Source organism: Podarcis filfolensis (genome assembly GCF_964270895.1).
Source record: "Podarcis filfolensis genome assembly, chromosome: 1".
Classification (NCBI taxonomy): domain Eukaryota; kingdom Metazoa; phylum Chordata; class Lepidosauria; order Squamata; family Lacertidae; genus Podarcis; species Podarcis filfolensis.
In genome coordinates this window covers 19110066-19136584 of record NC_139604.1, presented here as the reverse complement: position 1 = coordinate 19136584, position 26519 = coordinate 19110066, and the positions used below count along the sequence as shown (strand labels likewise).

General features: G+C 40.5%; 1 protein-coding gene across 4 annotated transcripts in view; it reads right to left on the bottom strand.

Moving 5' to 3' along the window:
- Positions 1-668: 668 nt before the first annotated feature.
- The window catches only part of UBR3 (ubiquitin protein ligase E3 component n-recognin 3), a 95288-nt gene continuing 69437 nt past the window's right edge, over positions 669-26519 (bottom strand). For all 4 annotated transcript variants that reach the window (XM_083625978.1, XM_083625979.1, XM_083625980.1 and 1 more), the window contains 10 exons: positions 22528-22613; positions 16182-16290; positions 14220-14320; positions 10801-10925; positions 8659-8766; positions 8325-8450; positions 6641-6817; positions 5907-6116; positions 4159-4298; positions 669-3409 (listed from right to left, as the gene is read on the bottom strand). In XM_083625978.1, the coding sequence (XP_083482104.1) occupies positions 3292-3409; positions 4159-4298; positions 5907-6116; positions 6641-6817; positions 8325-8450; positions 8659-8766; positions 10801-10925; positions 14220-14320; positions 16182-16290; positions 22528-22613 (1300 nt within the window). In that variant the 3' untranslated portion in view covers positions 669-3291. The remainder of the gene's footprint in view (positions 3410-4158; positions 4299-5906; positions 6117-6640; positions 6818-8324; positions 8451-8658; positions 8767-10800; positions 10926-14219; positions 14321-16181; positions 16291-22527; positions 22614-26519) is intronic.

The window sequence follows — 26519 nt, the reverse complement described above, 5'->3', positions numbered from 1 at the left end:
AGAAGGCCTTTAGCCTCCACAACTGCCTCATGGAGCAAAGACCTACTGAAGAGTGTTGCTGTGCTTCTTAGACTCATCACTCCTTTGCCAAGCCTGTTTTTCGAATAAGGAGTCAACTTCACCCACTCTGGTGTGATTTACTGTGGGCTCGCTTCTCACACGCATGGTCCCCCGGCAGGCTGCCTAGAAAGGGATGCAGCCCTCAAGGCTGAAAAAGTTGTCCTCCTCCTGACTTAAGGTAAAGGTAAAGGAACCCCTGGCCATTAGGTCCAGTCGTGACCGACTCTGGGGTTGTGGCGCTCATCTCTCTTTACTAGCCGAGGAAGCCGGTGTACAGCTTCTGGGTCATGTGGCCAGCATGACTAAGCCGCTTCTGGTGAACCAGAGCAGCGCACGGAAACACCGTTTACCTTCCTGCCACAGTGCACTTTGACGTGCTTTTGAACTGCTAGGTTGGCAGGAGCAGGGACCGAGCAATGGGAGCTTACATCGTCGCGGGGATTCGAACCGCTGACCTTCTGATCGGCAAGTTCTAGGCTCTGTGGTTTAACCCACAGCGCCACCCGCGTCCCCCTGCCTTAACTGAATGCAAAACACATGTTTGGTGCTTTTTCATGTAAACTTATTATCATAATATAATACAACAAAAGGAGCCCATGCACACATAATGACAGTAGACTTTTTATTAACATATTTTACAATGTTGATTACGGTATTTTTAGTTTTGCATTTTGATGTGTCAAAGACTGATTCTGTTTCCACAGTAATGTACTGTACTTAAAATGATCGTTCATACAAGATACCACACCAGTACGTCGGAGGAATAGCAGCAGCAGCAGCAGCAGCAGCAGCAGCGCGCACACACACACACACACACACACACACACACACACACCCATTCTAGTTGGACCTGTTATTTTTCAAAGTAAGCTTAACAAAGCAGGTTTTCAAAAAGTTATAGGAGTAATCAAAGTTCTAGTTCAGCAGCATGCAGGTATATTTCAAGTAGGATTTCCAAACAAGTGCCTTTTCTTTTTCTTAAAAACTGACCGGTGACTAATTCACCAGTATAAAAATGAACGCCATGAAATCCGAAGATTTTAAAGTTAAGGCTAATAATTTTACTTCACACTCATATACACAGTCATAAAACATTCCATTTTAAATAGCACATCTCATTCAGTTTCTGGAGGTTCTTGTTTCCTTTGACATCATCTCTTGTGAAGTTTCAAAACCACACAGAGCAAATCCAAGACTCCTGTAATCGCGTTATGCTGGGAAATGTCAGCAGCTTTTCTGCCTGTCCGCTGTGCTTACAAAATGGCTGGGTACTCATAAATGAGCAATGCAAAAATATTATAGGCAGAATATACGATACAATATTAAAAATGTAGCAATGTTTTGGAAAAGACCCTATTTCAGTTGGTGAATGAAATGCAGGCTCCTAGGTAGAACCCAAATATGTTTGCGTGTGCTTATATATAAATATTCACACGGATAAATTTATATAAATAAAACAGCAAACCATTGCTATGTGTTTTTCTTAAGGTTGTGTAAAAACTTTGTGGCCTATAAGGCTCATCTTGTGAACATCCCCACTTCCTTATTATTTCCTATCCGAATTTCAGCAGCTGATTTCCTATCAGACGTTTGAAAAGAGAGCAGCTTTCAACTGAATACATGGTTATATGGCTACAACTCTTTCTTTCTTTTTTTAATGGTAGTTTACATATATAAACTTCACTTTACAGAAAAAAGCTATGTTAAGTCAAAGGATGCAAGTGTCAGAAATGACCAACAGAAGTGTTAGAAAGAATCCAACAGCTGTTTGACTATTCTGTGAAAAAGACGAAAAAGGTTTTGGCAGCAAGATAGTATCCATCTGTTTTTTCCCTGCCTGGTTAAGTGTGGTATGTGGTGTGTTCCCCACCCATCATTCCGCAATGATGCCCATTCTTGTGGATTTCAAAGCCATCTAAATAAATATAAGTGTCCTACGGTCCACTATGAGTGGAAGCACATATAAATATATATATCTCCAGCTTGAAGGACAGCCGCACATGTGATTCTCCTCTGTGATCCAGTATGATGATCAGCTGTTTCTTTGAGAGGAGGGCTCGATTCAGGCTGCTCCTTGATTCCCCCCCCCCTTCCATTGCAAGCAACTGGATTTTCATGGATTTCCACTTTTTAAAAAGGGTTCTCTGTGTACAGCCTTGACTGCTCCATGCAGACTGGAGGATAGTTGTAAATATGCCCCAACCCCCATTCAGAGGAGGTGCAATTTTTTTTAACCACTGCCACCTCACAATTTAACTCCCCCACCAAATTCCCCTAAAGGGAAGTCAAGCAGAAAGGGCAGTGCTTGCTCTATGAATATAATACAAAGAGGCTTCTTGAAACTCATTGGAAAGTCCTCAACTTATGCTTCATTTGCAAGGAACTCTGCAGGACTTTCGCCTTCCCCTTACTGAAACCTACGGCTAGGTGGGAACGAGACAGCCCTGATATGCTCGGCTGGGATTGTGATCTACCATTTGGGGGCATCTTACAAAAGTCGTATGTACACAGACCATAAAATGGATGCATTAGTAGTTACCAGTAAATAAAGCTAACTGAAATGGCAGAGACAGAATACTGTATATGTACTGTATTACATTAAGAGCAGCAAGCTAACTATTTTACAGCTAATTTCACTAATCTCTCTGGAGTATATCTATGAAATTCCTGAGAATGAGTAAGGTTTTCAGTATTGCCTGAAGCTTCTTTCCATAGCTTCGCGGCAGTAAGTGAAATATTCTCTAAAAATCCTTTAGACCAATTTCTATACAATTTCACAAATCAGAAGTGTTACAGCTCTTGTATACTTACAAATACATTATCAATCAAAATCTTAAAGCAACACAGAGAAGGGTAAAGGGGGAGCAGTATGTTTAGCAGGTGTGTACTACACATATACAGTGCCTCATCATACACAACCCCAACCCGGGGCAAAACAAAACGCTCATCCGCCATTTAGTGGCATTTTTAAAGTACAATTTGTGCTTGTTTATTAGTGGATTATATAGCAACAACTATCAAATGAATTTAGATTCCGTACTCGGATTAGGAGGACTAATTGCTTTGTGTTTTTAATTACTGCACGTCTTATTACCAGGACCTGGATAACACAGGGTTTCGTACAAAGGTGCCGATTCACACCTTCCCCAGGGAAGTGAACTTCCATTCACTTAAAGCTCATGCCGGTAGCGCTGATAATAAGGGTGATGTTACAGCGGGGTGGTTAGTGACCTACAAACCATTATAATGCGGCCCCCATCTTTTGTTGATGTGGTCAAAGGTGTGCGAAACCCACTGCTGCTCAAGGACTTTGTATCTTTCTTTACATATATAGAGAGGTTTGCCACGCCTGCAGGAAAGAATAAAATAAATATTAAGATCAGTAATTGGTTGGGCAGCGGGAGCCCAATGTCATTTGCTACCTTTAAGCACCTGCGTTATGTGATGCAGGAGATGCCCCCAACCAGTCTTTGGGATGCTGCAAGGGCCCCTGATTGCTGCCCCTTCGGACACCCTTAAGTTACCGTATTGGCCCGAATATAAGCCAAACCTTTAAAATTTGTGGGGGGGAGGGAGAGGGGGGGAAGTCACTCCCTTAAAATTCCACAGGCACTCACACCCGTTCCGTTTTACCATATGTCTGTTTCAGCAGCGATATTGCAAAAGCCAGTTTTTGTAAGGTCACGAATTTAAACCGCAGTTTAGCTTTTCACGGTCAGAATTTTTTTGGGGGAAAAGAGTGTGGCTTATATTCAGGCCAATACGGTATGCTGCGTCAAGCAGCTACAGTTAGGTTGACACTGAGAATAGCTTAAATCCTCCTTTTTCAGACAAAGGGGCATGCAGCACCATCCATGTGTGAGTTTTCTTCTTAGCAGGTGCCCTCATATTAGCCCCCCAAAGCCTATTTAACCCCCAGTTTTTTAAAAAGCTTGGTGATTTGACCTGGGAGCTTCTGAAGGGGAGGTGTGATATTATTATGTGAAATTATTTCCCCTGATTTGCCAAACACCTTGGTTACGAGAACAAAACAGTTCAAAAGGAGGGTAGCCCTATGTTAAAAACAGTGCAAATTATCCCGTATTTTAAAAAGCTTACCTGAGATCTCTGTCTTCTTCACCATGTGCATCCAGGTAAACGGAACCCCAAAGGCAAAAGCGATGACCACGAATGATGATGATGACAGATGCGTTGATCAAGAGAAATATGCCTGTTCCAGCACCGCAATTTTGCGAGTGCTGAGGTTTTGTTTTGGGAAAGAGGGAAGAGTTCTTTGTGAATGGCTTTATAACGAATGTAATGATCTGCAGCAAAATACAGTGGACCCTCCGGATACGAATTAAATTCATTCCAGGGGTCCGTTCACAACCTGAAAAGTCTGTAGGCAGAGGCGATGCTTCTGCGAATGTGCGCAAAGTGCACAGAGCCCTTCTGCACATGGCGAAACTCGGAAGTATACACTTCCGTGTTTGCCGTGTTTGTAACCCGAAAGTTACATATCCAGAGTGGTATGTAACTAGCAGGTCTGCTGTATAACAAAAATGAGCTCAAAGGATTATAAAGGCTGGGGTTCACCTAATGAATCCTTACCTCTCTCGCCCTGACCTAGCCACTGTGATCCATGCGACGGTCACCTCCAGACTTGATTATTGTAACTCACTCTACGTGGGGCTGCCCTTGAGACTGACCCAGAAACTCCAGCGGGTGTAGAATGCTGCAGTGAGATTCCTTACGGGGTCCTAGCCATGGGTTTACATTCATCCGGTGCCATACCAGCAGCACTGGCTCCCGGTGGAGTACAGGATCAGGTTTAAGGTGCTGGTTTTAACCTTTAAAGCCCTATACGGCCTAGGACCCTCGTACCTACGGGACCGCCTCTCCTGGTATGTCCCACGGAGGACCTTACAGTCTTCAAACAAAAACATCTTGGAGGTCCCAGGCCACAGGGAGGTTAGGCTGGCCTCGACCAGAGCCAGGGCTTTTTTGGCTGTGGCCCCGATCTGGTGGAACGCTCTGTCACAAGAGACTAGGGCCCTGCGGGACTTGACATCTTTCCGCAGGGCCTGCAAGACAGAGCTGTTCCACCAGGGCTTTGGCCAAGGCACAGTCTGACCGCCTCCTTTGGTAATCCTCATAGAACTCTAGCCCAATGGTTGCCATTAATTTGATTCTGAATTGATTTTAGAATGAATTGATTTTAGAATGTATTTCAATTAAGTGATTGTGATTTTATGTAAATTGTGCTACTTTTACTGTTGTTAGCTGCTCTGAGCCCGGCTTCGACAGGGGAGGGCTCGATATAAATAATTTATTATTATTATTATTATTATCATCAGCAGAAGCTCACACATGGACTTCCTTCCACTTGTGCAATGTGGGTTTCCACCCTTTCTTCCCCTCCGAGTCCCTTAAAATTGGCTCTGGTGGGATTGGGAGAACCCTCAAAATGGGGGGACAAATGGGGGATAATTCCATCTGGCAAGCTGAAATGCTTCTCTTTTTGCAACAACCGACATGGTGCAACATTTCATTCCTCCCATAGCTTTCCCCTGGGTCCACAGTCCTCTCTACTCAGAGTTTCTGCATGGCCAGGGGTGCTTCATTCATTTTAGTGGGTAGGGCAGTTCTGCACAGAGCCACACATAGAAAGAACTCTTCTCTTATATAATCTAAAGGACACAACCACTAATATGAATGGGGAAACCTTGCAAGAGGCATTCCGTGTGCACTCTAGGCCATCTGCAAGAGATCCCAGGATCACAAAAACCAAGTGGCAGCATTATTAGGCATGCTTCCTTTCCAAATCACTTTTGGGAAACAGGTAATGTTTATTAGTAGTTTCTTACCAAGACACATTCACAGTAGCTCTGTTGCTTGCAGCAAAGTCCTTTCAAACACACAAAAGTGCCACAGACTAGACAAACGGCGGGGTCTTTAGGAACTTTGGAACAGACTGAACAACTTTTTCTGTGATAGTATTGGAAAATGGTATTATAATTTTCAGGCAGTTGTAGGAGACGTGGCAAGTCCCATTTAGCTTCTTGTATAAGTAAAATCTGGAAGAGATAATGGGGAAATGTGAAAATGTTTCTCCAGAAGTACAGAAGTTAAATTTCATAAATCTTAGTTTTCCGAAAAGTTCCCAGATAAGCAAAACCTTAAGAGAAACTGAAGGGCAAACACACCAATTCTCAGAATTATAATACATCAGAGAGATTACAATATTATCTCTGCAAACCTTTCAGTTTCTGAAATCACTCTTTCAGTTTCCTGTAGCTCCATCTGTAATAATGCCCTTCTATTTCTTTCCAGAAAATGTTTATGCTAAGTTATTCTTTTTGCTTATGGTGGCCATTTCCAATTCAATTAAAATGATTTATTTAAACCATCTATAAAGTTGATTAGCGTCTAGAGAACAATTTGGCAGTACAGTCCGATCAAAAATTTGCTAAAAAGGAAGCTGCTGTGTTGCTACTTTGTAACAAATAATTTTTAAAAATGATTTTTAAATAGTGTTAAATTTGAAAGTGAAAGCAGAGTACCGTATTAAGCCGCAGCAATTTTTATTTATTTCACTTACCTTTACTTGGGTTGGATGCTTGCCTGCAAATGAAACCAATTCTGAGCACCATTGGGATATTATGTCAAAGGCTGGCACAGGCCAGTCAAGACAAGAGGCACTGGAGAACTCTGGTGACTGGAAAGATGGCGGTAATAAACCCAGGCAGTTAGCAAGCACGGTAAATTCTTCGTCTTCCTGTTAAACATAAAAGGAAGAACAGCCAGATGCGTCAGATACAGTGGTACCTCAGTCAAAACAAAAAAAAATTTTTCCTTCCAGTAGCACCTTAAAGACCAACTAAGTTAGTTCTTGGTATGAGCTTTCGTGTGCATGCACACTTCTTCAGATACACTGAAACAGAAGTTGCCAGATCCTTCTATATAGTGAGAAGGTGAAACCTTACGCCAAAGAATAAACGGACATAAATCGGACATCAAGAATCACAAGACAGAGAAACCAGTAGGAGAACACTTCAATCTCCCAGGACATTCTATACAAGATCTCAAAGTAGCTGTATTACTACAAAGGAATTTCAGAAATAGACTGGAAAGAGAAGCTGCTGAATTGCAACTCATTACCAAACTTAAAACCATGGAGAGACCTGGTCTGAACAAAGACATTGGATTCTTATCTCATTATACATGACAAAGCCATTTTTCACCTTCTCACCCCTTGCTTTTTCCTGTAAGACCTATTGCAGTCGTTAAGAGTCGTCAACAGGCTCATCACAGCTATCTGCCAACCACCCATTCCCACCACCCTTCTGAGTAATACCCCTCCCCACCTTCTCACTATATAGAAGGATCTGGCAACTTCTGTTTCAGTGTATCTGAAGAAGTGTGCATGCACATGAAAGCTCATACCAAGAACTAACTTAGTTGGTCTTTAAGGTGCTACTGGAAGGAAATTTATTTTTTTTGTTTTGACTATGGCAGACCAACACGGCTACCTATCTGTAACTGGAACAGTGGTACCTCAGGTTAAGTACTTAATTCGTTCCGGAGGTCCATTCTTAACCTGAAACTGTTCTTAACCTGAAGCACCACTTTAGCTAATGGGACCTCCTGCTGCTGCTGCAGCACCGGAGCCCAATTTCTGTTCTTATCCTGAAGCAAAGTTCTTAACCTGAAGCACTATTTCTGGGTTAGCGGAGTATGTAACCTGAAGCGTATGTAACCTGAAGCATATGTAACCCGAGGTACCACTGTATTAAAAAAAAAGGAAGTCCAAAGAACAATGCTGTCAGCTTGAGGGCATAAATTCAACTTCATCAGTGGTGTCAAAACTTTTTTCAAAGAGGGCCAGATTTGATGAAGTGAAGTGCCGTGAGGGCCAACCAAAGTTGTTGACCTTTTTTTAGGATTAAAGTTGTTCACCTTTTAGAAGGATTTTGAGGATTGTTGAGTTTTTTTGAGGACTGAATGAATAAACCGACCGGTGGACTGCATATTAGGCCCCTGAAGAAGACTTTGGACATGCCTGAGCTTCATGATACAAATTCATACTGTGCCATTATGATAAACACACACACACACACACACACACACACACACACACACATGATCAAGTTTAATCTTGCATCTTGGAAATATCGTCAGTATTTTCTCTATACAAGCGCATTTCCTAGATAACGCAGGATGCTTTGTTAGAGTGACGTTAAAGATTATTAGAACAGATTAAATGAACCAGTTTTTCATAGTACCTGACAGCTAGGTAGCTCTGCTCCAAAGAGATGGTGCTGAAGAAGGCTGGTAATCCTGAGGAAAGGCAGACAGAACTGCTGCAAATAAGTCTCTATGGAGTGTGGGCACCAAGCGCTTGTGCTGTCCTAAATTAGAGTTTTGAAAAAGAAGAAGAAAATCCTGATTGATTTAACTCCTGAAGAATCAACGGCGCTCTTTGGTAATTCTGCTGATAGTTTGCAAACTTAGTAGTGCTACGAATGGTTTGCAAACTAATGCTGATTTCACCCTCATGTATTTAGTAACCGTCAAACTGAGCTATGGTTGACAAAGCGAAAAATATATAAACCGTACCATGGCTAGGTCTTCAGTTTCCTCTTGCTCATAGATCTTCCCGTTATAGAGTTCACTGATCACGTGACTCAGTAGTACCTCCCAAGACTTTTTTGCATTTGACATACTCTGTGATTAAGAAGAAATTTATTAGACAATTAGGAAAATAAGCAAATGCTGTCACCCCAATCCAACAATAGTTCAAATACACGTACGAAATCCCATGTAAATATGGGTTTCCATATTCTGGTATTATTATTATTATTATTATTATTATTATTATTATTATTATTATTGAAAATGAATATAAAACAGTATGAAAAAGGGAATTATAAAACAGTACAAGGGAATATACTAAAGCAGCTTAGCAAGTGATTTAGAGAACTATACTTCCTTAATATATTGCTGTTATAAACATTTAAAGCCAAACCAGATACTTCTAATTTGCTATAACCCTACCTTTTCAGATAGTGAATATCTTTCAGAAGGGCATAAAATAAATTCCTATCCCTAAAATTCCTAACTGGGTTATTTAGCATACCCATTTGCAAAAAGTTGGTTTAATTGCCTTAGTTACCATACTCCAGGATATTTCCATCATAAAACCAACCCTGGCCATTTACCCTGTTATTTCACTTTTTCAAGGCGTCCAATGCCACCCCATTTCCATCTTAACACAGTTTTCCTTTAGGTTACAGTGAAAGTTGTTTTACATATCTTTATTCCATTTTTCTCTAAGGTAAGGCTTTCCTTGAGAATGCTCTTTAATAGATCAAAAACTCAATAAAGATTATTTTTAATAATAATAATAATAATAATAATAATAATAATAATAATACTGCATTTAATAAGATTTTAGAATAATACAATAGATTGGATGATACCCAAGGTAAATAATAGCCTGCTATTATTTATCAAATTGACTGTGAAAGAACACAGTGGCTGTAGTTGTATCAACGTCAATTTTACTGTATCTAGTATATAACAACAGAGATGTCTATCTCATTTAGTGAAACAAACTGTGGACATGACACAGAAGTGACTTGGGTTTCATGACATTCTGACAGCTTCTGTAATGTAAAACCTGCAGTAATAATAGTACATGATGTAGTAGTCATAGAAGTTGCGGCAGTAGATTAGTGCTGAAGGCTACATATCACAGCCCAATGCCCTAATTTTTGGTGATGCCAGAATCGGGCAAGCATAGAGTTCTGATGATGCAGATGCAAAGAGCTTTTCATGCATCCCGATTGTGCCATTTCTTTTCATTAGGGTGAGAAGGATTGGAACAAAAGGAGAGAAGCACAATCCCTGTGAAAAGACCAGTTAACTTTAGGAATAAAGGAAAGGGCAATTCTAAACACTGTTTCTTGTTGACCACTGTTGACAGTTCCATGTTGACTCAAAGGGTATCAAATTCTAAGTTCCTATATGGGTGGATGGAATCCTCAACCAGAAATGTTATTTTGAGGGTCAGATTACCAATCAAAGAAGAAGCTCAAGGGTACATATAGTCAGATGTTGAGACACAGATTTGCCCCACTCTCCAAAGACCCATTGTAGAGGCCTCCGGAGAAAGTTCCAAAATGGAGTTAACTTCTGCTCTCTTCAAGTTAAAATGACCCAAATGAGGGCAAATTGTCTAATTCTTAATCCTCAATGTTCTACCTGGATAATCAAGGCTATGTAAAAAAACAAACAAACCCAGGAGCAGGGGAAAGGCCAAAGGGCTAAACTTTGTATTGGATATGCCTTGTAAATCATAAAGCACCACTGTTGGTTCAATAACTTGCTAAGATTGGTCTCCACAGTGCTCTGCGTGTTTGTCATGGTGGTGAGGTCAGGCAGAGGCAAACCTGTTCTCAAAATACCTGCTTAGCTATCTCAGGCAGAGGAAACCTGACACTTAATATGCTTTGCTGGAAAACATTTCAAAAACTCATCACCACCAAAGCAGGTCTGGGATGGTGAGGAGCTCTTCGTCCTGGTAGACTGACACTGTCTTTCAATCGAGATGTAAAAAATCTGAACACTTGGGAGAAAATGCAATATAAAGGTTGCACAGATCTGTATTCCAAAGAGACTAACAGGGCTTAAATGTGCTCAGCTGGATATAGAGTTGCATCATTAGCAGTCTACTTAGCTTTTCATAAACCAACACACCTTTTTCAGAGCTCCTGAGTTCATCCACGTCATCCTGTCTTCAGCACTGCATTTAACCGAAAGTGCGACAAGAGCTTGTATATACAACAATGTGAAGAGCACCTTTATGATACAGGTAAAGTGTTCTACAAGAGTACGAAAACAGACAATGTCAGTCAAGCATTCTAAATTAGATCTCAATTTTGTACACAGCAATTCCACACTCTACAAATTTGTATTTTCCCCCCAAAGGAGCCATCTAAAACTTGAAACGCATCAAGTTATATTTCGTAAGGAGCTAAACATACACCAATACATTAAAACCTAAAAGATGCAAGTATTACATTTATCCCTGCTGGTCTGAATCAGTGTTTTATTGCAGCTGTAATGGTTCATTTTATTTATTTTTATGTGTGGTTTTATTGCTTTGTTTTTACTGATGTTGTTAGGTTTCGGACTGTGAGCCACTTTGAGCAAACTGAATAAGATGGGATTTAAATGAATATGTACATTTTCAGAAATGATAGCTTCTGCACTGGACAATTTAACAGGTCTCAAAACAACTATCAAAATCAGGAGGTCATGTTTAAAGAAAGAAAATGAAAACAAGGCCTTCCACTGTAAACCAGTTATCAGCTTTAACTGGAGCACTTAACAATGTGCGCAAACAGAGATTAATGCAACAATATTTAAAATAAATTGAACAAGGGTTTTCTTTTCCTTATCAGGAGTGTTGATAGTACATGCAATAGGAATGCAAGTAAAATGCAATAGGAAACAAGAATAATAATTTGGGGCTAGCATTTACTGCAGTGGTACAGCTCTACAAACAACCTTGTAGAGAAATGGTCTTTTGCAATATATCCCTCAGGAACTCCACAAACTTTACCAATGCTCTGAAGGCTTTCACTTTCAGCTAAAGCCACTTTTTACAACTCAGCATATCCTGCCTGCCTGCCATTAAATGCCACATTAAATGTCATCTGCAGAAAGGCTACAGCTTCGGGAAAGCAGCTTGTCTAGTAAGCAAAACAGGTAAAAAAAACGGCTATTTCACAGTTAATCTGGAAATTGACTGCCAATATTCCACTAAAGCTTTATTTGCTCCCCCAAAGAGAAAAAAAAAGAATGAAAGCCAGCAACTTCAGAACAACTCAGGGAACCTGTACGTTTCCGTTTCCGCAATGGAAAGTAAACACAATGGGCGAACATCGACCAGAACTTCAGGTATTAACCAACTGCTTAACGATGCCACATCTGCACACAGAACCACATTCAGAGAACAGGTGCTTTTATTTGTAACAGTTGGGTGACTGCATACAATTGTGACTGACTGGCCACTTGATGTTTTTAAGAATGCTTATTCCTGTACTTTACACTTTAATGTTAGCCATCAATAAATCAGTCTGATCTCCAGGCTGCACACAATTAATGAATCACAACCACCCTCTCTTAAGCTCAGCACACAAATGTTTCTTCATCCCCTCTCAAAGATCCCGTCTTCTAAAATGTCTCATGCTCCTACGAATCCTTTCGAATGTGTCAAAAATGTTTCTTACCCCTGGGATGCACAGCTGAACTCCCAAGTAAAGCCTTACTGGTCTTAGTAAATGCTGAATAGAGCCACGTGGCAACTGCTATGTTCTTTAAAATGATGTCCCTGGTGGTGGTACATGCCGAAAAGGCAGTGGCTTTCTCTTCTACACAGGTCCAAAGCAGACATCATGCTGACTCCACGTTAACCATAATTAATTTAGAAGTTAGCCTTGGGAACATGGCAGTTCAATGGGCAACAAATATCATTATCAAGTTTAACCAGCACCACCACACAAAAATCTATTTTTTACATTTTAAACATCCACCCATTTCCCCCATCTTAATATTCTGAACAAAATTCAGCCAACTAAATATCTTCAACACTGCGCTTAATCCTTTAGGTCACACAAAATGCATACGCAACAAAGAAAACTTATACCCTCTTACTCTTTGAGCCCTCCATGTATAAAACGATGGAACTATTGACTGCACTGACCTCTAACATGATGTTTTCCTACAATCAAAGGCTTAATTTGTGTTTTCTCTTTTGAGGTGGATTCGGATCAAATTTTCCTTTCAGAATGAACAGCCTGAATGGTGTAATGGCATTTACTTTGCTTTAATCAATGCCGGATTGAAAAAAGATAGCCAAGGCCATTCAACAGTTAATAAGTTAGTTAATAGAATTCCCATGGCCTTGCTTGAAGGACAGGAGACGCTATTAGGACACTGCTTATTAAATGCTAATTTTCTCAGAGAATACCATGCAGGTATTTTTAAACAAAAAGGAGCTTTGTTCAAATAACCACCTGACAGACTACATTCCAAAAAAAGGGAAGGGTATAAAACCACCCAAGAAATATCAATCAGATGTGCCTTCCAGGACTAGCAACAGACCTATGTTGTACTTGTAATAGTTAAAATTGGCTTTGCTGCCACATATAAAATGTGCTATTAGGCGCACATTAAAGTACGAAAGATTCTTTCTGTCTGTACCTTGCCAATAAATTCTTTAAGCAGCTAAAGACAACCTGTGATTCTCTTCCGATTTAAGACACAGTTCTGTTAGAAGGCCCAAACAAATGCTTTCCTGGGAATTTTATTTACAAAGGTGCAGCTATATACGAAAAGGCTGCTTTCATGGCTGATTATACCTGTATATGGAACGTCCCTGATATAAAAAATATCACAGATGAAGCCAATACCATGTCAACAAATTATAAAACTGTTAAAGAGAGGAATTCTATCCTGTAACGCCCATAGTAACATTTTTATCAAAATGTACCTGTATCACTACTGGGGGGGGGAGAATTGGGTTAGTATTTTCAAATAGTAAAATTAATGGTTTTAAAAACCTGACAAAATAAGCAGTGATAAATCATTTCTGCTTCAAAAGTATCTTGGGATTCCAGTAACTTATGCTCAGATTTATACATGCAGCGACCATTACAGATACTGTATTATAGCAATTATCTTTGTCGGGTGTGACACAATTGCCACAATTTGAGCAGTTAAATTGAAACGAATTATTCTCTTTCACCCTTAGGCATTCGCAGTTCAATGTGAAATATTAAGCAGCCCCACTGCAGTAAACGAATGAAGGTCAAACGAAAGGACCCAACCTCTCTCTCCCCCCCCCTCATCTCAAGGAACTTAATAGTCATTCTCAGGCCTCCTGGTTTTACTGTACTGTGGTCTGATAAAGGTGAGAAGACAGGAGTCACAGATAAGCCCGTCAAACCACAACAAAAAATTCTGTTTGATGCCAACTTCTAGAGATAAGGCAAAGTCATTATTTGAGCACACACAGCAGACAAGGTTTATTTGCTGTGCTGCTTTAAAAGCCACTGACAAGGGAAACACACCGAGACTTATTATTTATGCATTTTTCCCCCGAAACATACCTTTGCGCAATGGCTGTGGCATTGTTAAAATCTGGATGAGCAAAAGGGATGAGGCATCTCTATAAAGTACTGGGACTTCTGGCTGTTCCTCGCTGCAAGTCCTGGAAATTATGGAAATAATTATATTTGGCACAATAACCCCATTTCCTTAGGAATTTATGCAAGTTTCTGGAAGTGATCCTGTTAGACTGTAAACATATAAGGAGACACTATATTTGTGGAAAGGGACGTGGGTGGCGCTGTGGTCTAAACCACAGAGCCTAGGGCTTGCCGATCGGAAGGTCGGCAGTTCGAATCCCCGCGATGGGGTGAGCTCCCGTTGCTTTGTCCCAGCTCCTGCCAACCTAGCAGTTTGAAAGCACGTCAAAGTGCAAGTAGATAAATAGGTACCACTCCGGCAGGAAGGTAAACGGCATTTCCGTGCGCTGTTCTGGTTCACCAGAAGTGACTTAGTCATGCTGGCCACATGACCCGGAAGCTGTACGCCGGCTCCCTCGGCCAGTAAAGCGAGATGAGCGCCGCAATCCCAGAGTCATTCGTCATTGGACCTAAGGTCAGGGGTCCTTTTACCTTTATATTTGTGGAAGCAGAAGTCTATGCTTTAAAACCAAAAACTGGGTGTTCAGATACCCATTGAAAGTTCACCTTCAAGCTCATGGAGGGAGATAGAGCAATGGAGAATGCAGCTCACTCTTGGGTTACTTTTACATGCAAGATCACCTGAAGAGAACATGTCTGTCTATCCAATACAGAACCAGAGATGCAACGGTGTAATGTGCAGGTCAATTATTATAAAATGTTCTGCCCAATTATTTTAGTGAATTAATAAAACTGCCCCAAGATGCTGTATTTAATTGTTGCAATCTTACTTTGCTTTTGGAAAATTCAGGACCATTCCTGATGCATTTCAACACATTAACAAACATACAACAAGTATATTGAGTCATTTTTTATACAAATAACTTTTAAAACGTATGCCCAATTTTCAAGTGGAATAAAGTGATAGCAATAATTTTGTTCTATAGGATGCAGGTCAAATAATAATGTTTGCACAATCAAACCTTTAAATTTATATGGTTTATAGGATGCCTGGCAACATTACAAAAATAGGGAAGGCTTGCAGGAGCAAGTGAAACATCTGACTAAATATATTCATTTTGCTAGAACGGAAGAAGTGAAATGATATAAAATGCCAAGAGATAAGCTCCTTTAGTTTACGTCAAGCACCAGAGCACATTAAGCTCTTAAAAATTGCTCTGTCATTTATTAAAAGCCTAAGCAACTTGTTCACCGTGACACTGAAAACTGTCTTTTATAAAGTCTGTTTGGAATATGGAAATGAACCACCCTGCTAATCCCTTCAATGCATATGAGGAAGGCAGATAAGTGTGGCTTCCCTAAACACTGCTACAGAAGTAGTTAAGAAAAAGCAACCTAACGTAAAGTCTGATAGTGATAAAGCAAAATTATTGAAAAGAGAATCAAACTGCACCATGCTGCAGGCATAAACAATCTATAACTATAAACTGTATTATATTCCAAGATACTGACAAATTAGTTACCCGGTGTGTGTGTTTGCATGTTTTTCTCTCCCTCCCTCTCTCTCACACACTCATACTCTGAACCCCCATTGAGCATAAAGGGACTTTCCTTCTGAGCAAAATGCATAGGATTTTACTGCACAATGTAGTTTTAAAAGAGAAGAGAAAGTAAACATGAATAAATGCACGGCTTAAAAAATTAATATGGTCTCCAAATCTTTACTAGTTGAAAAAATGGGTGGAATGATTGTTTGGGTATAAAAGGTCTTTGGATAGGGTAGGGGAAGTGAACTCTGTGTTTCTAACACTGCAGCAAATTCAGTCCCTTAAAACGGTATGTTCAGCAGATATACACTGCTCCACTTGGTGCCTCACAAGGTTAAAACGCTAGAGAGAAATTGGTCTATAGAACTGTACTTACTGCAAACTCTCATCATTCTGCATCAATTGGGTTAGTTTCTTCCATGGGTTGTAAGCAGAATCAATGCTGTAGAGTCGCATGTGCATAGCCAACACATGAAACAGCTGATCTGAATGGATAAAGGGAAACAACTAATGAGTTAATTATTTGGTTGAATGAAATTAAAATATTTCATAGTTCTTTGAAACCGATTGTTTCCTTTTCTAGATTACTGTGGCTCCTTAACTCATTACCAGCTGTTAATATTTGACAACCCAATCAGCTATAGCTGGCTTTAGCATGCACCGAGAGCCATGTAATAGATAGTGTGGTGGATTTAGAACAGGAAGACCCGAATTCATATCCTACATGAGCTACGCAATTTACTGGACGACCTCAGACAAGTCATCATCTCTTGGACTTAATGTACCTCACAGGATGCTGCAAAGATAAAAATGGGACAAGCGCTACTACGTAAGCCACCCCGAGCACTTTGGAGAAAGGGGCAGGATACAAATATAATAAATCAAAAGTTTTACATTGTAATTGCTCGAGTCACATCCATGCAAGAAAAGGAAATGAGGCTGAACCATGGTGTTCAGCTGCTTCCCAAAGGTTTCTGCAGGTGAGATACAGTGGCTTAATAAGGGCTAGGGCTATGCCTTCTCTAGAGAGCTGCCATTACACAGCAAATCACCATTTCTATATCCATTCAAGAGGCAAATTCTATTATCTGTTTTCAGTGTGGGGTTCTCTTTCGGATGGAGTCTTAAGCACTCTCTCTTTACAGTAACACTGAATAAAGCAATACAGTAATAAAAATGCAACCGATAATGAAGTACGAGAAATGCAACAGAATGTCACACACCACTTTTCTTGGTGTATATATAGCTAATCTGGTATCTAATACAGAGGTGGCTGTATTTTGGTGCAGAGAACAGTTTATTTCCCCTTGGGGATCATTTGTAACCAAATGAGCCAGTTTAAAGAGAGACATTTCCTAAATTACACGACTGCCGAGTCTTAGATCTTGTCTAGATCTACAGAACCAGACTGATGAGAGGAGAGTACTGCAAAATTAATCCAGATAAGGAAATCTACGACTCATAATTGCTCTCTTCTATTCGAGCCAGGCTGCCACAATGCAGGCATGATCATTAGAGTTGCCCTGTGTTATGGGATCCCCTGCCATGTTTTGAATTTATTTTTGCATGCTTCTTCACAACTGAATCTATAATGGGAAAATACACATTTTTACACAATTTTTAATTTCTTCAAAGAGCAGTTGGTTTTTTGTTGATTATTTCATGATACCATCATTTTAATTGACAGTCAGCTCATAGTCAATCTACCATTTCCACACCCAAAGAAGTTTTCGTATCTATTTCCTTTGCAAAATATAAATCCTTTACTGCTCACACTTTCTTTTATTTACTATCTCTCATTTCTGTTCTTCTATCCCTGGCTACCAGCTGAACAGACCAGGAGATACCACATTTAAATATAAATCACAAGAGGAATTAATTTATTTTCCACAAATAGACAATTATTCATAGGCACTTGGGAGGCCAAAAGAGTCTCATGCTTATGTCAGCTGATTTTAGCAGAGCTTGAGGGCTGTAATTAGTTCCTGGGGTTTGGGAAATAATTGAAGGCGCAGATGACATTGGAACTGATTGTCGTCACCTGTTTTCTGAATCAGATGCAGTGAATGAGGGCAAAACAAGTTTCCTGGCAAAAGACTGGCATTTTTATTTATTTATACTGACAGTATTATCCTACATATGTCTATTTTGAAGCCTATGAGGAAAAAATACTGAATTATGTTGAAAAAATGGTATTGAAGTGGCAGTAAAAACATTCCCTTCCCTAGTTCTAAATATATATATATACTTTATACCATTCATGTTGTTGTTATGGAAACAGAAAGCACTAACTAGCAGAAAGGAGTTCAGCAAAGGTTTACGTGTTGTGTACACTAAACCATGGTTTGACAGTACGTGCCGTGCCCAAAAGGCTTCAGCTTGCGGGTTGTACACTATTTTCTCCCTCTCCTTCTATGCGATGCAATTTCTGCACCTTCATCCAGGGCCTTAGCAAACCACAGCTTGCATTTTAATCCAAATCAAGGAAACAGTGGTTTGCTCAAACATAGGTTGCCCACTTAGAGCTGCAGTGAGACAAGATACTCTTATTTTAAAAGTTGTTCAGGGAGTAAAAAGTTCACTGGACATCTGAGGGCTTATGCTGTTGTCCCAACTTCATGTACCAGGATGCACCCATACATTTCATTAGGCAGGACATATACCTATTTCAGGTGAATGAAACAGGACAGGAAATAAGTTAGCTCATCAGGACCCAGGGTTTCATTCCCACTCCTACCTAGAACAAAGTTGTCCAAATAAGCCTTTTCTCAGCTTAATTAAGTAGAGCTACTTGCACCAAAGATAACTGTCAATTTAAACATGGAGACAGCCATCCTAGATTCATTTACCTGGGAACAGCTCCCATTGAACTCAACGGGGCTTACTTCTGAACATATGTGCATAGAATTGCACTGTTCAGTCAGAGAGATATTAAATCCTGGCACCTCACAATGTGGATGCCAACCAAACAGCGCCATTCCCGTACAGTCTCTATTTATTCCAGTGCTGCTTCTGCAAAATTCCCTATACTTGTACATTATCCTTGTAAATTTTAGCTTTTCTCTTTTAGATAGTGAAGAATTTGCACAGGTGCATTTTGGTTCCCTGGCAGCATAACAAAAGAAAGAAACATCGCTTCTCTGGGCCTAGCAAATGCAATCTTATTCACGCTAAGATCATTTCAGTATTAAATTAGCTTTATTCAGGTCACCCTCTAAGACTAACAACCATAAAAGCTAGGTAAACTGAAGACACAGTTACCTTGCTTCCAGAGAAAATTTATATATTCTATAATTGTTGCAAAACAAAAATGATTCTCTAGATTAGAATTTAGTTCTGCTGTTCTATCACTGGACAGAAACAAAAAGACTAACATTGCCCCCTAATGGGAACACAGCAGCAAAGAAAAAGGATCAGAACTGGACCTTTAACAGTGTTCATAGTTCCCCCAAAAAACCATTTATGTTTTCACAAATCAGAGATGACTAGCTGTTTGTTTCTACTCTGCAAACATTTTTATTTTATTTTTTGCTTACTCTAATGTTATGGTGCTTAGCATTCACTTACTGATATAAGTGTTACAGCACTTATATAATAATATAAATATAAGTATAAGTGATATAAGTATACAGCATTATATACTGTATACACAATACAGAGCAGAAATTCACTATACTTTAGAAGTCCAGATGGTAGTCCGATATTGACCATAGGACAATTAGTACCCCCAAAATACTCTACTGCCACAGTAAACCCTTCCCACCGCCCAAAAAAAACACAAGATGCATATCAAGAAGTAGCACCAGCACCCTGCTCATTCATATTAAACCACAGTTCATTTTAAACTATGGTTTAATTTGATCTGGGCCGTACCATGGGTCAACGGAAAGCAAGATACAGAAACAGAAACACTTGACAGTACAGTCCAGAGCATACTTTCTCAAAAGTTCGTCTGACTAAGAGCAATTGGGCTTTAGTCTCCAGTAAGAATACCTAGGCCAGGCTTCCTCAACCTCGGCCCTCCAGGTGTTTTTGGCCTACAACTCCCATAACCCCTAGCTAGCAGGACCAGTGGTCAGGGATGATGGGAATTGTAGTCTCAAAACATCTGGAGGGCCGAGGTGGAGGAAGCCTGGCCTAGGATTACAGCTTGGGTTGCAAATTTTGTATTTGTGGTTGTTGTTTTTGCAGTCCGATCCCTTACACACCAAGTTCCAAGTATGTAAAGCCTAAATCACATCTAAACCCCTTTTCAAGGATAAATGAACCCCTGACACCAGCCTAATGGAGCATTCACACATGACACAGAGGCGGCATTCATACATAAAGCTAAAGCATAGTTTAGCACTATATAGCTCAGTGGAAAGAAGCCCACACTACGCACTGAAGGAACAAGCTGAGGCTTCAGAAGCTGAAACAGCCAATAACTTTCTTTGAAACACCAGCATTCCGGCCTCTGAGTACTAGGGGAAACTTAAACCCAGCCAAGGACATCTTGCATCTAAGGGAGAGCTATAGTTCATATTTGTTTTAAAATATAAAGGATCCTAGCTATCCTAGCTAACTAAGTTATACCCAGAGCAAACCAGTTACTAATGTCCATTGAATTCAACAAGCTTCAAGTATGACAAATGTTGGATATCACCCAAAACTAATAGAAAATTTATAAACAGCTCTGTTGGAAGACAATGAGACTCTTAATTTCAAAGTCGTGGGTTTGTGCTCCACATTGGGCAAAAGATTGTGCTTGAAGACTTGCAAAAGGAAAGTGCTTGAAGACTTGCAAAATTCAAAAAGCAATTGCAAGCTTTCCTATAACAGCTGACAATAGTCACTCTTTTTGGCTTTCCTGAAACCAATAAAGACCAGCAGATTATGTAGTATTGCTATGTACTATGTCTAAAACACAACTGAAGTTCCAGGCCTTAAAAAGGAGCCATTTAAATAGCTAGATTTAGTTCACTGTTCTTGTCACCCTGTCTAAGCCAACGGCATGAACAGCTACATTAATCATTCCTAATTTTACTTCTCAGCGTACAGCTGCCCCCTCCACGCAATCTTCTAAAACAGCACTTGACCTATTTGCTCCCACATCTTCACTGACACTCGCAGCTGTAAGAGCTCACCTGGGACACCATATTCCATATCTAATCAACAAACTTTACAATTGTTACAAGACTCATGCAGAACACTGTACTCAATCACAAGGGGGAGAAGAAGAGAGAGAGAGAGAGAGAGAGAGAGAGAGAGAGCTCATTACGCAAAATTCAAGAAAATGACTGAAAGATCTATGGGAGTAAAGATCTGCAAGGATTTTCATTGGGCTGTACTTGAACAGAAGCATATTGTTGAGAGTGTAACAAAACGGCCTATCCCACTCAATACAATAAGTGTATCACAGATTTGAATCTAAACAGGGAGAAAGCAAATTTGGGTTAAAGCCTTTCTTGCTTTAACCCAGCTGGAACATCTAACTTTTCAACCCTGCGGCCTGCTTTGCAGCCTGTTTACGGCTCAGCTTTTTGGCTGAAACTGATTGATACTTCTAGCTCCTGGTTGGATATTTCTGTTAATAGAGGATACATTGGGCCACAGGGAGGTTAGGCTGGCCTCGACCAGAGCCAGGGCTTTTTTGGCTGTAGCCCCGATCTGGTGGAACACTCTGTCACAAGAGACTAGGGCCCTGCGGGACTTGACATCTTTCCGCAGGGCCTGCAAGACAGAGCTGTTCTACCAGGCCTTTGGCCAAGGCACAGCCTGACCCCCCCCCCTTTGGTAATCCTCATAGAACTCTAGCCCAATGGTTGCCATTAATTTGATTCTGAATTGATTTTAGAATGAATTGATTTTAGAATGCTGTGTTACTTTTATTGTTGTTAGCCGCTCTGAGCCTGGCTTCAGCTGGGGAGGGCAGGATATAATAATAATAATAATAATAATAATAATAATAATAATAATAATTAGAAAGTTATCCACTTCATAAACACGGTCAATCTATACAGCCCTAAGTTGTACTACCAAACCCAAATACGGTCATACCTTGGAAGTCGAACGGAATCCGTTCTGGAAGTCCGTTCGACTTCCAAAACGTTTGGAAACCAAAAAGTGGCTTCTGATTGGCTGCAGGAAGCTCCTGCTGCCTATCGGAAGCCGCAGAAGCCCCGCCGGACGTTCAGCTTCCAAAAGTAGTCACTTCTGGGCTTGCAGTGTTTGGGAGCCAAAACATTCGAGAACTAAGCAGTTCGAAAACCAAGGTAAGACTGTACCAAATAAACCACATGAATTAAATGAAGCTGTCTAATACGCCGTCCGCCGTAACGTTAGAAACATTGCCACACACATCAGTGTAGTCTGAGTTGACATCATGGATCTTTAGGGCATATCGGCTCATATCCCCATATGAACTGAACAGGACCCTGAGAACATAATATGGAATGCGCTCCCCAGAGAGACTCACCTGGCGGCTTCATTACATATATTTAGACACCAGGCGAAAACATTTCTCTCCAACCAGGCATTCAGCTGATTAACACTCTTATGGCCTTTTAAATTTGGGAGGGGGGTGATCGGTTTGTTTTACTACGTATTTTGTGTTCTCATTTTGTATGTTTACATTGTGAACCGCCCTGCGATCTTTGGATGAAGGGCGGCATACAAATTTAATAAATAAAAAATAAATATTTAAATCAATCTAAATTAAATTGAGACAACTTTATACATACGTAAACACGATCTCTTCCCAGCTGTGCTTGCACCTCCTAGACACAGATTGCCTCCCCGGTGAACCAGTTCAAGTTCCAAGTTGGTCCTGAATAAAAAGAATACAGTAGGTTATATGTAAATTATCTAGAGGTTTTCATTCCCTTCACTTTGATCAAGGCTGGTGCATCTATTCTATCCCCCCCCCCCTTTTTAACGTTTGGCAACCAGAAGATTTGGTCGAAAGAGAGTCTCTCGACCTATACACCCCAGTGCATAATCCAACAATAACTATCCAAATATTGTCCTTTATGCAACTTTCAAAAGTAGCTTAACACGGCGTATGGGTGGGACTACTGCAAACGTATTTCTGTAAATATATATTTGTGACACCAGACACCAGCTATTGCTTTACTAGGAGAAGTCTCAGCCTCAAATACGCACAGAACCCTCCCCACGAAATATGGGCAGGACAGTATTTGACAAAGTCTCTCCAGAGCCACCTGATTTCAAGCTGCCTAGATTTTCCAGAGCTATTCAGGAAGCTGAGCAGAAACCTGATTTCTCTCAGTGCTTTAAATTTCTAGCCAACAGCTCAATCAATTGCTATTTCCTTCCCACAGTGAGAAGGAGTAAGAGGGAGGAGAGAGGGAAGAGGTTCCGTCACTTTAACAGACCCCCTTAGGTAGGCTGTGTTAGCCACTAAACTGCGGCATTACACTGAGTACAGCTAATCAGAAGAATGCAGGGAAGCTGGAAGTATTTCATTCAAAGCAAAATCTTTTGCAAAGATTCCAGATGCATCAGTCAGAAGATGACTTTCTTTACAGAATGTTTGTTAAAATATATTAGCACATTACTAAAATAGTAACATTTCAAAATATTAATATCTCTAAGTTTGCAGTGGCTCATGTCACCCATTTTTGAAGGAACGCTTTAATCCTCCCTACTCCAGGAAAAAGCAATTTAACATTGATAATGTTTGGGCTCTGAGCTCCATCTGGTTGCTGCTGATAAGGCCATCCACGTGACAAGGGAATTTTCCACTCTTCGGGCGATTTGCAGCGCTTGCTGAACTTCTAAAAAGCTACCAGCAAAGAAGCTGGGACACGAATTTCGTATTAGTGGACAGAACAGGAAACACAGATCACAGGTTAATTCACTGTGGAATATTAATGAGACAAGTGTTTATTTGCACACCTTTTTCATTTTTCTAATTTACTGCCTCGAGTAAAATCGCCTGCACCTACTGTAGGAAAAATATTTGCTTAACGGTTATTGGAAATCTTTTAAGCAGTCCATTTTGTCAGATGTCAGAGGTTTCTCACCTATGCTTCTCAGCAAAACATGCATGTCCAGTGTAAAAACAGACACTAACACCCAAGACAACTTCAAGAATTGCTCCAAATGAACAAAAGATACTTGATGTGGCAAAAATGCCTTCCGCAGATATGTAGGAGGTGGCCACTGAAATGGTGCGTCTCGTTTTACAGCAGTTGAAAGACACTCACTTCCAAAGGGTTTAGTCTTCATTGCAGCAAGGACACAAGTCCTCAACAACTCTGACAATGGGTAGATCACTGCCAGTTTTTTAATACTGTGAGTAGATCACAGACTCTTGAAAGTTGGATGCCCCTGACTTAGTCTAATGCAAATAAATTCATTTTGGATGTGCTTCCAAACATTCTCCTCCCTATGGCTCCAGAGCTTTACTGGACAGTTTTCCCCTGACAGAATATTCAGACCTCACAAAAGCCTGTCTGAATTTTTTCTCTCTCTCTCTGATTTAAGCATGACTTTCATCTGAACTCTCAAATAGCTAAAAGCAGGGGTCAGCAACCTTTTTCAGCCGTGGGCCGGTCCACCGTCCCTCAGACCATGTGGTGGGCCATACTATATTTTTTTTTGGGGGGGGGGGGGATGAATGAATTCCTATGCCCCACAAATAACCCAGAGATGCATTTTAAATAAAAGGACACATTCTACTCATGTAAAAACTAGCTGATTCCCAGACCGTCCGCGGGCCGGATTGAGAAGGTAATTGGGCCGCATCCGGCCCCCGGGCCTTAGGTTGCCTACCCCTGCCTAAAAGTGATCCCACATGAGTGCAGGGCAAACATTTCCCTCAAACACATTGTTTCCCCTGCAGTGATCCATTCACATGCAGAGAACACAGCACAAAAGGGTTCACTTAGTAACCAGCTTTTATTATACTCTCTGCCAGCAATTACATAACTGGATTCCTGTCAAGCATTCATGCCTGCCTGTGTCCTCCTTGAGAAACACTTGGGGACAAGAGGGAATCAAGCCTCCTTTTTCTTAATGTTACATTTCTTAAAATGCTGCTGAAAAACTTATGGAATGACAATTATATAAATAAACTTAAAATATGTTTTTAATGAGAAACACATGACCAAAGGGTCATAATCAATGTTATGTGAAGACTAATTCTTTTAAAGCTACCCACTCTTAGCAGGCTTTTTTTTTTAATGAAATGATGTTGATTATCTCTATTATGAATCACACAAAATTTTCCCAAAAAAGGTGTTTGAGAGTTGGAGGAAGATGTTATTGATATGTATCTGAATGACCAGAGTAGACAGAAAACTCACAACAGCATATAACAATAACTGTAAGCTTAACTGTTTAGTTCACATGTTTTCTAATACTTATTACTAAAAATTTGTGGTTTTGTGAACAAGCCACAGTGAGTCTCAGAATTGTATGCTCCTTTCTTTTTCCCCCGTTTACTGCTACTCGGCAGCAAACAGAAGCAACTGCTTCCACTTTTAAAGAGATTTCCCTAATTCTAGGGTCTCAGCAGTGGTTAAGTCAAATACAGGGAACTTGGTTTGTTTAAACTCTGTTTAGTAAGAACAAGTCAGATCCAAACCATAGTTTCAGATACTGGCTCATTCATGGACTTCTGGCCACTAGGCTCCTGCTATAGGAGTAAAAGGGCTCAGGCCCAAAATTAGCTCTCTTGTCCCAACAAAAACCTGAAGCTGGTCCTATAATGATGGGAGAATCAAAACCTGCATGTGATATGATATGAGAAAAATGGTTCAAGGGAGACATCCTCACTAGTCCCTGGCACAAACTTACGCAGTTTTTTTAAAAAAATCAACATGCTTTTAAGTTAAGGACGCGGGTGGCGCCGTGATCTAAACCACTGAGCTTGCTGATTGGAAGGCTGGCAGTTCGAATCCCTGCAACGGGGTGAGCTCCTGTTGCTCGATCCCTGCTCCTGCCAACCTAGCAGTTCGAAAGCATGTCAAGTGCAAGTAGATAAATAGGTACCGCTCTGGTGGGGAGGTAAGTGGCGTTTCTGTGAGCTGGCTCTGGTTTCACCAGAAGTGGCTTAGTCATGCTGGCCACATGACCCGGAAAAACTGCCTGTGGACAAACGTCGGCTCCCTCGGCCAGTAAAGCAAGATGAGCGCTGCAACCCCAGAATCGCTCGCGACTGGATTTAACTGTCAGGGGTCCTTTACCTTTTTTCTTACTTTTAAGTTATCAACTTAGGAAGCAAATTAAAAATGCTCTTTTCAAAGCTACTTCAGCTAGATCTTACTCTCCACGAACATTTGATTACGTCTGGTTCTGTACAGTGATTTTTTTCTTCTCTGCAAAGGGTTGCACCGTATGACCTTTAACGACCTCTAAAGTCCACTGATAAAAGCCAGAGTCCTGAAATTCTCTGCTTAACAAAAATGCCCGCTTATGAGTAAGAGGCAAGAGGTTTGAGGACTGCAGTATGCGTTTTCCAACCACATTCCGTTCCTAGTATTTTTTATAAAGGTCAGGGTATAAAACCATTCATCAATCTTGGAGGCGGTGGGGAGGAATCACTGTTCTTTATAGCTTCACTGGATTTCTGAAGGTTCAAGAAAATGCTGCACAAACTTCTGTTGAAAGACCCATATGCACCAATAATTTTGATGTATTATGCTAAAAAAAAAATGAGATAGGGGGTGGAAGATGCCTTGGGGCATCTTCACTGACTTGTAAAGCA